Here is a 13,017-nt window from a genome sequence, read left to right as displayed (position 1 = left end):
CTATTTTTTGCACTGCGTGAAGTAGTTGAACTTCTGGGGCATGTCTGTTTGAACTTCACTCTGTTTCACTTTATTGTTTTTATATGAAATACACACCATGTAGTACATGAACTTCTGGTTATTATCACTTTGAACTTCTCTCTGGTTTGAGAGAATTATTTTAAAACACAAAAACAACATATTTTTTATGTATTTTGGACATCTAAATACACGGTGAACCTCTCTCACAAGAATTTTTTGAACTTTTCCTCACCGAGCACTTGAACTTCTAGCAACCATTTTTTTTCGTTTGAAGTTGTTTTTAGAAGTGCAAAAAATGGCATTGTGTTTTTTTTTCAACAGGTAAATCCTAGGTTTTAATAAACTCCGAACTTCTTTGTTATTTCAATATGAACTTCACCTTTTTATATTTTGAGTAAATAACCGTATTCGATTTTTATACGAAAGAATCGAACATGGAAATACAAGGTGAACCTCTCTCGCAAGTATTTTTGAACTTCTCTAGACAGAGCACTTGAACTTCTTTCAACAAACCTTTTAAGCTTTTATTTTTATATACTTTTATTTCTCACCTGAAATGCATTCCTTGCAGTACTTGAACTTCTCATTTGTTTTCACTATGAACTTCTGTCACATTGTAGTGTGTACACCGAATTACACGCAATTGAAGGTCGGACCTCATTTTTTGCCATTTTTAAAACATGTAATTGGAGGTCGGTCGTCCCGCAATACAAATTATGAACCGTCCACGGAGGTGCATGTGAACTTCTTACAACAAATCTAAGTTTTTTATATACTTCAGACTTCTCTGTTATTTTAATTTCAACTTCTTAGTCATATTCTTAGAGAGGAAATATGTTTTTAAATAAGCATCAAACTTTTTTTTGTAAATTGAACTTCATAGTTTTTTCTTAGAGACGGTAATAATTTGAGTTTCCCGTATAAATCGAACTACTCCTCTATTTTAATTTGAACTTCGTCATTTTTATTCTTTAGTAACAAGGAAAATCTGAGTTTCTGAACTGCTCTATTTTTGTAATTTGGACTTCTTAGTTTATTTCTTTTTGACAAGAATATCCTAGTTTTGTAATAAATATTGAACCAGTTTGTTATTTAATAAATTTTAACTTCTAAAGTTTTTTTATTTAGAAACGCTGAAAATCCTTTTTTTTATTTTTGAACTGCTCTATTTTTAGAATTTGAACTTCTTCTTTTTATGTAGAAACTGTGAAATATCCACTTCAAAGTGCCATGTTATCTTTTGAACTTATGTGTTATTTTTGTTTGACCTTCTTATGATGGTCCCGTCGCCATATTTGGATTTTCTATTTTTTACACATTAAACTATTTGTGTGATTTAATTTTGAACTTCTTGTTTCCATTTTTAATAACGACCAAAATTTGAGTTTTCTATAATCATCAAAATGCTCAATCTTTTTAATTTGGACTTCTTGGTTTTATTTATTTTTGTAATAGAAAAAATCCTTGTTTTTTAATTAAAATTGAGCCGCTCCATTTTTTAAAGTTGAACTTTTTGGCTTTTTTAACGGTGAAAATCCTTTCTTTATAAAATATTTTGAGATGCTTTTTTTTGAGAATCATGAGAGCTCCATCTATGACAAAGACGAGCAAAAAAATTTATATCTACTAACATCAAACATAAGAACTACAGGCGGCCACACACTTGTAATCATGGGAATCTTCTTTTGTTTAATCTACATGTTGAACTAGAAATTGCAGCTAGGATGAACTTCTCCTGTTTTTGGTCCCAAATAAATCCGAAGAAGTGTAACTTTTTTCCCTCTGAACATTTCTGATTTTTTATCCAATAACTCCCCGAAACTTTTCATCACATTTGTTCTTTCTGAACTTCAATTCCAACACAAAACTAAAAGGAGAGAAATATTCCAAGCTTTTTCTAAATTCACTAACACTAACATCTTGTTTTTACATTCAGCATGGATATAAGTCTACTACAATAGTTCTGTCTCAAGGGAAAATTGTAGCATATATATGTCAAGTAGTTTGATTACATCGGCATGGAAAATAGGTCTATTGTAGCAATTCTTACAAAGATCAACACAAGCTGTTTGTAACCAAATGTTTATAACCTGCAGAACACATCATAAGAGAAGGGATTTTTTCACCCAACAATCAGTGACACAAAATGCATTGCGCAAGTGCCATTTGGGTATCAGCCAACAGAAGTTCAGAAGTAGCTGGGGCACAAGTCCGGAGGATCTCATCTGAGACATGCAGATCCAGCGAGCTGGATGGGGGGTGATGGACCTGAGGGGAGGAAAGGGACGCCGAAGCCCGCAACGAGCCCATGTTTGAGCACAGGAAGGAAAGCACCGCCGATGTGCGGAACCAGGGTGTCGTCGAGGGTGCAGCGAGCGGTGGCTGCTGCGGCCTGGATGAGCAGGGAAGAGTGACGGTGGCCTCAAGAATGGTTGGAGAAAACTCATCAAAGGTGGATACAGCCAAGGTTGTCGGAGTCTGACCTCCAGAGCTAGGACCTGCGAGGCGTCGGTATCGTGCTCGCCGGCTAGGTGGAGCTACGTGGGAAGTCCAACTGGCGCAGGCACCAGTCGGGTTGAGGGATGACGACAAGATTCAGACGACGGGGCGGGGGCCGGCAGCAACCCAATCTCCATCGAGGAATGGGGGCGGCAGCGCGATTCAGGTGAAGGACGGTGGCGGCTGTGCGATCCGCGGCGGCGGACGGTGGTCGGGTGGACGACGGCGCCGGTCGGGTGGTCGGCGACAGGAGGTGGCGGCGCCGGTGGCGGTTGGGTTGACGGACGGTGACAGGATCCAAAGAATGGGTCGGGGGCGGCGGCAGGGGTGGCGCGCTGGGACCGAGGGGCCGGCGGCGGGAGCCGCGCCGGAGTCAGGGCGCGACGGCGGGAGGTGGTCGGTGGATCCGAAAAGAGGCGATGCGGTGCGGGAGGAGGGTGGGGGTTGGAATGGGCTGGTTAGGTTTTACTTTCTTTTGCGTTTTCAAGAGTCCGGGAAGTCCCAACAGGCTCCTATATAGGCTGATTGTGATCCAAATAACTATTCTAATCCTGGGATTAGAATAGTGCAGTCCTATGTGTGTGTGTGTGTGTGTGTGTGTGTGTGTGTGTATATATATATAGCCGGTCTATTCTGCTAATATTAGCAGAATAACTATTCTGATAACACTTCTGCACTGCACGCTCAATGCAAGTGCACGTCATTGTTTGAATCAAGTGTGCTGTAGTACCCAGGCGAGTGAACTTCTCGCCGCAAAAAACTGCACGCCGTGTTTTTTTGGGTACCTTTTTTGCTCTAATTTTTTAACCGTTTGTTGAAATGAGGCGTGTAATATACCGTTGAAAAGCTATGGATTAGGCGCTACTTCGCCATGTTGAACACTTTTCGAGATTCCTCATGGTTTAAGAGCAGTTTTGAAAATGGTGCAGCCCGCGACGAGTGGCAGCGAGTGTTTTTTCATGTTTTTTCTAAACAGCTCGTCGGAATGAAGCAAATGATACGTTGTTGGGAAGATATCGTTGATGCGCAACTTTTTCATATGTATTATTTTTCTCTAATTTCTTATGGTTTAAGAGCAGTTTTAAATTTACTAAATCACGGAATTCCGTTTGTTGAACATTTTGTAATTTTTGGTATTGTTTTTGCTCTAGTTTTGAACCGTTTATCAAAACATGGCGTGTGATACGCCGGTAGAAAGCTATGGACAAGATGCAACTTTCGTACGTAGAAATGTTTTTGAGATTAATTTTGGTTTTAAGTTAATTTTGTAAATATTGCAGCGGACGAGGAGTGGCAGCGGTCATTTTTTCATGAAATTTTTACAAACCGCTGGCCGGAATGATTCAAATGATACACCATTGGGAAGATATTGATGAGACGCAAATTTTTCATGTAAAATACTTTATCTAATTCCTTATAGTTTAAGAGCAGTTTTGAAATTACCGAAATGTGGACACTTTGTTTTTCGTGACACCAAAATCGACAGTGAGCCGCATCGTATAGAAAACCGCACTGCTTCATAGTGAAAACCGCACTGCATCGGACGGGCAAGCGAGCTGCATAATTTCTTTTGTCAGACATAAATTTTCTCAGACAAGTTTTTGTTTTTTTTTACTTTTTTATGAACAAGAGTGGCCCACAAAGACGAGGGCGAGTGAACCACAACACTATCAAACGTGAACCACATTACTTTTCATTATCTTTTTTTTCAATATTTTTTTGCACTTTCACGTTGGGCATAAGTGAACCGCGACACTATCAAAAGTGAACCGCAACAATACCAAAAGTGAACCGGATGAGTTTTTCTTATCTATTTTCATACTTTTTTTACGCAAGGTGAGTGGACCGAAGGGGTTGAGCAAGTGAGCTACATCTAATAAGAAGTGAGCTTCTTTGAATTGTTTTTTTTCCAGTTTACCATATGACGATCCATGCATTTAAAAGGACGGTAGTATTCTTCCATAACTCCAAAGAAACCAAGCTACCCAACGAACATAAGTAGTTGTGTAGAACGCGACACCAACATGATTACTGGCAACACCATTGATTTGCAATGAAATTGTGGATTTCTATCATTATATTCTTGTGTTTAGATTTTTGGTAAGATTGAGCGAATCGTAACATTTCTTTTCATGCATTTTTGAAATTCGCCTATAGGCATCTGATTGTCATCAGTGCATTCGGTGGGAGGAGACCTTCCCGTTAAGTAGAAAGACGTTTCTAGCGATTTCGTCAATTTCAAAATAATGTGCCGGCCCAGTCTCTCGAAGATGTTCATAGCAGTAGGGTACTAGGGTGTGTGTGCTTGCGTTTATAGGACGAGTGTATGTACGTATGTATGAGTGTTTGCATTTGTACTGTGTTCAAAAAATAATATTATCATCAGTGCATTCCCATTGACTGTGTTTCGGACACAGCTTAGCATGCATGGCACGTGGAGTATTTCTTACTAATCATTGCCTACTTATCAGCTATGGAGGCTGTTCTCTTTTCTTGTACTACAACAACATATATGCAAAGGATAAAAGCTCATACATACACTGATACATATACACACGTACACTCATGAGTGAACACTTCTGTTCTGCACTTGCACACACACACGCAAGCCATCCTGTAAGTCTAGCATTTTTTATTATATACCCCCTTGCGCTCCCGCACATCGCTCACACTAGCGCGCGGCTACTCATCTCTAGCTACCATATCAACTCCACTACCGCATCACCTTTGCTCTATTAGACGTAGGATTTGTGGGAACTGGCTCGACCCTCTAGGGGTGGCCTATCACATATATTTATAATGATACATGATACATATTACACAGTTGGGCTACGTTACAAAGTCTAACACCCTCCCTCAATCTCAACTCACTCCTGATGCATCTAGGAGGTTGAGATTGCGCCTACAGACCTCAAACATGGGAGAAGGTAGAGGCTTGGTGAAGATGTCGGCAAGTTGATCCTTTGAGGAGATAAACTTGATCTGTAGTAGCTTCTGTGCAACACATTCCCTCACAAAATGATAGTCAATCTCAATGTGCTTGGTTCGTGCATGGAACACCGGGTTTGTCGAAAGAAACGTAGCACCGATGTTGTCACACCAAAGAACTGGAGGATGTGACTGGGAGATTCCTAGCTCTTGAAGCAAAGACTCAATCCAGATAAGCTCAGCAGTCGCATTGGCAACAACTTTGTACTCGGCCTCTATGCTGCTGCGAGAAACAGTGGCTTGCTTGCGCGCACTCCAGGCGATCAAATTAGGACCCAGAAATACAGCATGTCCCCCCGTGGATCGCCTGTCATATGGACACCCAGCCCAATCAGCATCTGAGAATGCAGAGAGAACAGTAGAGGAACTAGGTCGCAGATGAAGACCATAGGAGACAGTGAGACGCACATAACGAAGAATGCACTTCACAGCAGACCAGTGCACATCTGTAGGAGCATGAAGATACTGACATACCCTGTTAACCGCAAATGAAAGATCAGGACGGGTGATAGTCAGATACTGCAAGCCACCAACAATACTCCGATACTCCGTAGCATCCGTAGAAGAAAGAGGAGAACCAGCAGTGGCCGAGAGCTTATTCGTAGAGGACATGGGCGTGGGTGACGGCTTACACTTGAGCATACCAGCACGGCGCAAGAGATTAAGGGAGTACTTTTTCTGGGTGAGAGCCAAGCTGCCACGAGACTGATGTGCAACCTCAATGCCCAGAAAGAAGTGTAGCTGTCCCAAGTCTTTAACCGCAAAATCTCTGCCAAGAGCAGTCACAAGAGCATTAGCAGCCGTGGCAGAAGAACTGACCAGAATAATATCGTCCACGTACACAAGCAAATACACAGTCAGACTGGGGCGCTGAAATAAGAACAACGAACTGTCAGCTGTCGACGGAACGAATCCATGAGTACGAAGAGTCGAAGCAAGACGAGCATGCCAGGCACGAGGTGCCTGTTTCAGTCCATAGAGCGCCTTCGTCAGACGACAGAGATGATGAGGCTGATCTGGATCAACAAACCCTGGTGGCTGCCGCATGTAAACCTCCTCTTCAAGCAACCCATGGAGAAAAGCATTCTGCACATCAAGCTGTCGAAGAGACCAACCACGAGAGACTGCAAGAGACAAAAGAAGCCAGATGGTAGTAGGTTTAACAACTAGGCTGAATGTGTCCTCGTAGTCCAGGCCCTGTCGCTGCTTAAACCCTCTAGCCACGAGACGCGCCTTGTAGTGCTCAATAGACCCGTCTGCATGTCTCTTGACTTTGAAAACCCACTTCAAATCAATAACGTTGACACGAGGCGGAGGAGGAACCAATGTCCATGTCTCATTATGAAGAAGAGCGTTGTACTCTTGCTCCATAGCTGCCCGCCAGTGAGGAATACTCATAGCAACCTCATAGTGGCGTGGTTCATCAGTGGATCTGCAACAGAATGAGCAAGACAGACATCCAAATATGTGACAGTACCATCATGACGCTGCTTGGGCTTGACAATACCGCTGCGGCTTTGAGTATGCGGGCATTGCGGTGCAACAGGAACGGGAGCCGGCGGCGCCAACATGGGAGAGGATGACGGCAGAGCGGGCAACGGGAGCCCAGGCGAGGGCTCAGGCGAGTCGACGGTAGGCCCAGCTGACCCAGGCGAAAGGGGCGGCAGGGACATACGAGCGGTCGACGAAGGCGACGACGGAGGCGAGTCCAGGCGTGGAGGCGGGGATGGAGACCGCTCGAGCCGCCCAGGGGAGAGCGGCGGGGTCATGGGCCGTGCCTCAACTGTCGTGGACTGTGCCTCAGATGACACCAGCCCAGTGTCGGAGACCAGCGTCGGTCCAGTTGCATGGACGGGCACGGCGCCAGAGGCGGGGTCGATGATGGGTGCATGCACGTGCACTGACCGGTCAACATGCGCGACAGGAGTTGTATCCAGAAGAAGTTCCAGGCGAGCACCACGTCCAACACCTGCACCATGGTTAGGTAACAACATAGGCGAATATGCAACATCTTCAAATTGGCTAAGCATAAGAGGAGATGAATGCATAGATGGTGGTGTGGAAGGTTGCTGCGGCATGGAGGAAAAGGGGAAGACGTTCTCATCAAAGACAACATCACGAGATATATAGACACGATTTGTTGGCACATGAAGGCACTTGTAGCCTTTATGAAGAGAGCTATAACCTAGAAACACACATTTCTTAGACCAAAATTCAAGCTTTCTAGAATTATAAGGACGAAGATGAGGCCAACAAGCACACCTGAACACCTTAAAGAAGGTATAATCAGGAATTTCATGTAAAAGGAGCTCAATAGGAGTTTTCATATTAATGATACGCGTAGGTAGACGGTTAATAAGAAAACATGTTGTAGCAAAGGCATCACTCCAAAAACGAAAAGGTACAGACGCATGAGCCAGGAGTGTGAGTCCGGTCTCAACTATATGTCGATGCTTGCGCTCAACAGCGCCATTCTGCTGATGTGTATGAGGACATGATAAACGATGAGAGATCCCAAGCTTATTAAAGAAAGCATTGAGGTTGCGATATTCGCCCCCCAATCAGACTGGACATGAATAATCTTATGCTTGAGAAGACATTCTACATGCACTTGAAACTGAATAAATATATCAAACACATCAGATTTGCGCTTAAGAAGATAAAGCCAGGTAAACCGACTGTAGGCATCAATAAAGCTAACATAATAGTTGTGACCACTCACAGAAGTTTGAGCAGGACCCCACACATCAGAGAACACAAGTTCAAGAGGACTCGTTACTTGACGAGTAGAAGAAACAAATGGTAACTGATGACTTTTGCCTTGTTGACAGGCATCACACACGGACATCTCCTTATTACTAGACTCAATAGGCAGCTCATGACGGTGAAGTATATGACGAACTATGGGAGTGGCAGGGTGACCAAGGCGAGAGTGCCACTGGGACGGCGACACACGAACACCACTGAAGGCGCGCGGGGCGGATGAATCCTCCAAGCGGTATAAGCCATGGCTGAGACGACCACTAAGCAGAATTTCCCGGGTGGCTCGATCCTTAACAAAAAGATCAAACGGGTGAAATTCACATAGGACATTGTTATCAAGAGTGAGTTTTGGAACAGATAACAGATTAAGAGTCACCGAGGGGACCCGTAAAATATTACGAAGATGAAGCTGCCTAGATGGATGACTAGTTAAGAGAGATGCTTGACCAACGTGAGAGATGGGCATACCTACACCGTTGGCAGCGTGAACCTTGTCGGGACCGTAATATGGCTGATGGGTGGACAGCTTGGTGAGCTCGTTCGTCATATGATTCGTGGCGCCAGTGTCCATATACCATGCAGGATCAATCGGATATGACGATGTATAGCCGGGGTCGACGCGTGTATCCTTGCTCTTGGCAGCAACATGAGCAGCAGGAGGGCCAGAGTCCTCCATGGCAAACTGTCGCTCATTACCTTTTCCATCGTTGCCAATACCCAGGAAGCTCCTCTGAAACCTCTTGTGGCACCTGGAGGCGACATGCCTCTCACGCCCGCAAAGCTGACAGCGCACAGGGCCTCCGCCCGAGGATGGCGCTGGCGGGTTGGTGACGCGGGCAGGCGGCGAAGACGCAGTGGAGCGCTGGCCACGTGAGGCCCAGAAGGCCGCGGGCTGGTCGGCGATGGAGTTGGTGGAGCGGTGAGCTTCGATGCGTTGCTCGGTGAAGAGCAGCCGGGAGAAGAGCTCGTGCGGCGGAAGTGGCGGCTTGGCATTGTGGACGGCCTCGACAAGGTTGTCGTAGTCAGCATCAAGGCCCTTAATCACATAGCCGGCGAACTCCTCATCACTCAATGGTCGACCGATAGAGGTCAATGTATCCGCCAGGACCTTGAGTTTGTTGAAGTATGTTGTGGCCGAGGAGTCCAATTTCTTGACATCATCAAGCTTGCTGCGAAGAGCCATGGCGTGAGCAGTGGAGGTCTGGGCAAACGCATGTTCCAGAGTCGTCCACGCATCCAAGGAGGAGGCAGCAAAGAGACAAAGGCCAGCGACCCCGTCTCCAAGGGAACCCTGGATGGTGGAGAGGATCGCTTGGTCCTGTTGCACCCACAGACGGTGCGCCGGGTTGATGGCCGGGCCATGGATGGTGTGAAGGACCTGCGGTGGACACGACAGAGAGCCGTCGACATAGCCAAGGAGGGAGCGGCTGCAGAGCAGCGGTAGAACCTTGGCGCGCCAAAACATGTAGTTGTCCGGCGTGAGAAGAGTCGTGATGAGGTTGTCGAAGTGGAACGGCCCGGAGCTTAAGGCAACGTCGGTGGCAGCTACCGTGGAGACTACCAGGGCTGGGGGTGTCACACCCGCACGCTGATCGTCAGAGCCACCCGAGGCCGCCGGCATGATGGCGAGTGTCGGGGACGAGCCAGCGGTAGCCGCCGGTGGCGCGAACATCGCGGCGGGGGAGGCCGCCACGGTCGACGGCGCAGGAGACGGCGGGATCGGGGCGGAAAACAGCGAACCCACCGCCGTGGTGCCAAAGAAGTGCGGCGTCGGCGAGGCACCAGTGCGGGCAGGAAGATTCAGCAGGGCGGCCAGCGTTGCGGGTATGGTCCCGGAGCTGGCAGAGTTGGAGGCGGAAGCAGTCATTGCAGCGGCGACGGCGGCGGCCCTAGGGTTTGGGGCGCGGCGGCGGCGGCGGCTGAGACGGAGGTGGAGTAGGTCCTAGGTTTAGGCTGATACCATATTAGACGTAGGATTTGTGGGAACTGGCTTGACCCTCTAGGGGTGGCCTATCACATATATTTATAATGATACATGATACATATTACACAGTTGGGCTACGTTACAAAGTCTAACATGCTCCACCACCACCACCACCACCACCACCACCACGCCCACTCGACGACAATGGCTGCTGCTCAGTGATGGCCCCCACCGGCCGGCTATGCCGGAAGACAACGCGTCCTACCTCCTCTGTGCCGCAGACGCCTTCTTCGTCGACGACGCCGCCAGCGCCTGCACCACCGCCAAGAAGGACGGTCGCTGGTACTCCGGCGCCGAGGAGGAGTCGGTGGCGGCCTTCGTCGCCGAGCTCATCGGCGGTGAACCTGACTACTCGCCCCTTTTTGACTACTCCGACCGGCTCCGTCGACCCCGTCGACCCCGTCGCCCAGGCCAACTCTGTTGTATGGATTCTCAAGGTGACATGCACAAATCGCTGGATAGCTCGACGAGCTTCTCTGATTGGAATATGGATGGTGTATGTTTGTGTGTGTAGTTTTCTGCCATCTGTTATGTTTTCAGGTGCGAGAGTACTACTGATTCCTTCCCCTGATGGCCTACCTCGCCGTGAACTACATGGACCGAGCTTCTCCGCATTTAAAAAACTGCATGCGCCTGCAATCCGTACTGCAGGATGCCACAAGGGAACCACAAACAAGATGAAATTAAAACATACATCAAAGATGAACTACTAAAAAAAGTATGTCGCCGACCACCCTAGTGCAGTGCACTTGTCTCCCGCCGTGCGTGACTGTGTAGGAGAAAGCTGCAGGTGAGGGCCGTAAACTGCACGCTAGGTCGAGCTGCACTGCACACCACACTCAATAGCACTGCATGATGTGCTCGCTGGAAAGGGACGCCACACCAGCCGCTCTTCAACTTGACAACCTCGTTTGTGGACTGCACGGGTGTGGCCGCCGGGCTGCTGGGAAGGGGCGCCCACACCCTCAGGTTGTTCCGAGACGCTGTGCACAAAGTGAGCTATAGTTTGAACAAAAAAACACCTGTACGAACGAAGTGAGCTGCATCGATGACGGGAGTGCTGCCAGACCTACACAACAGAGGATGCGGAGGGAATCAGGTTAGCAGAAGAGAGGGTAGGGACATCAACATTCGCCACCGGAGGACGTCGGAGGAGCCCCGGAGCCATCCCTCGCCCGCGCACAGAATATTTTCAACAGAAAAAACAAAACAAAAGTGAACCACAAGAGTCGTGCGGCCAGGACCCGTCCAGTGGCGGAGGGGCAGGGTGGCCAGAATCGGCGCGCGCCTTCGATCTGGGCAGGGGTGGAGCACCGGTAGCTCCAAACACTGGTTGTGGACAGACGAGGGGCGGTGGCCAATCCTTGAAGGCTGATGCTCGTCTGGGAGGAAGGAGCTCACACTCGCACGCGAATTACACGGCCGTGGGACCCCTACAGCACGCATGCAGCCCATCATGAGGGTCGCGGAAGGGGATGACAAGCGTAATGCCGACGGTAGTGGAAGAGGCGTGCGGCGCGGGCGTGAAAGTCTGGGAAGAATCTCAGTGGGAGTTGGTATGATACGCAGCCGTATGGTAGATTGGGAGGGAGGAGGTGGAGGAACGGGGAGGGGTTGGTCGCGGCGACCCTCGAGCTCACCGGACCCATCCAATCCTTCAAGCCGGCCGCCCATGACGCGCCCCCAGGACGGCTACGAGCGGATCTGACGTTGGACAGCCGCGGGAGGACGACGACGGGGCGGATCCGGCGGCTGGCCGATGCGGGGGTAGGTGGGCCGAGGAGGAAGGTGGTTGGAGAGGGTGCGGCGGCGCGGGGAGGGGGTGGTGCCGCGGCACGGGAAGAGAGGTGGTGCAGTGGCACCGGGGAGGAGATGGTGCGGTGCCGGGGTGGTTGGGGTAGGGGGTGGCGGGGGTGGGATCGGGGGAAGAAGGTGGAAGGGGATCGAGGGAGTGACGCGGGGAAGAAGGTGGAAGGGGATCGAGGGAGTGACGCGGGGAAGAAGGTGGATAGGGATTGGGGTGTGACGCGGGGAAGAAGGTGAGCTGGGTCGAGGATTAGTGTTAGCAGAATAAGACGAGGTGTTAGCAGAAGACTCTTAGGTCTTCTTTGGTTGATAGGATAGAAATTTTATAGAAATAAAAAATTCATAGAAAGTGAGATTACATGCATCTTAATTCCTATAGAGAAAGAGATACCATTTGATGTATAGGATAGAAATTTTTTCATTAAGTCTAAGTTAATGTTTTTTTCCTCCAAAATATGAAGGATTGATTCCTATCCTACATGGAAATATAAATTCATTCCTACAAACTAAAGGGCTTCAAAGGAATTTTTCCTTTACAAATCCTATCCTATAGAATTCCTATGAAATTCCTACAAACTAAAGAAGGCCTTAAGGGTGTTAGCAAAATAGACCCACCCTATATATATAAGATAGCACTATTTTAATCCCAAAATTAGAATAACTATTTGGGTCACAGGACCTTATATATATAGAGGGTCGAGGAGATGTTCGCGAATTTGAGAATCTGAACCGAGCCCACGATAAAAAAAAAGAAAATAACCATCCTCCTGCCTCTCCAGCTCTCCTCCCCCGAGCACCTCATCCCGCCACCGCCCTCGGATCCCGCCACCGCGCGCCCACCCCAGAAACCCACACCCCCTCCCCGCGCCGCAGCGCGCCATCCCCGAATGCCCCCGCCGACGACCCTCCCAGACCGACGCGCCTCCCGCCGCAGCCCCCCCGATGGGCCTCTCGCC

General features: G+C 48.2%; 1 protein-coding gene across 1 annotated transcript in view; it reads left to right on the top strand.

Moving 5' to 3' along the window:
• Positions 1–12,794: 12,794 nt before the first annotated feature.
• Positions 12,795–13,017, top strand: part of LOC119285818 — a 1,545-nt gene continuing 1,322 nt past the window's right edge. Inside the window, exon 1 of the mRNA XM_037565148.1 lies at positions 12,795–13,017. Within this exon, the coding sequence (XP_037421045.1) occupies positions 12,949–13,017 (69 nt within the window). The 5' untranslated portion in view covers positions 12,795–12,948.

The sequence above is a fragment of the Triticum dicoccoides genome, chromosome 4A (assembly GCF_002162155.2).
Source record: "Triticum dicoccoides isolate Atlit2015 ecotype Zavitan chromosome 4A, WEW_v2.0, whole genome shotgun sequence".
NCBI classification, from domain to species: domain Eukaryota; kingdom Viridiplantae; phylum Streptophyta; class Magnoliopsida; order Poales; family Poaceae; genus Triticum; species Triticum dicoccoides.
The sequence above is the reverse complement of the archived record's forward strand: the minus strand, read 5'-3'. Positions and strand labels throughout refer to the sequence as shown.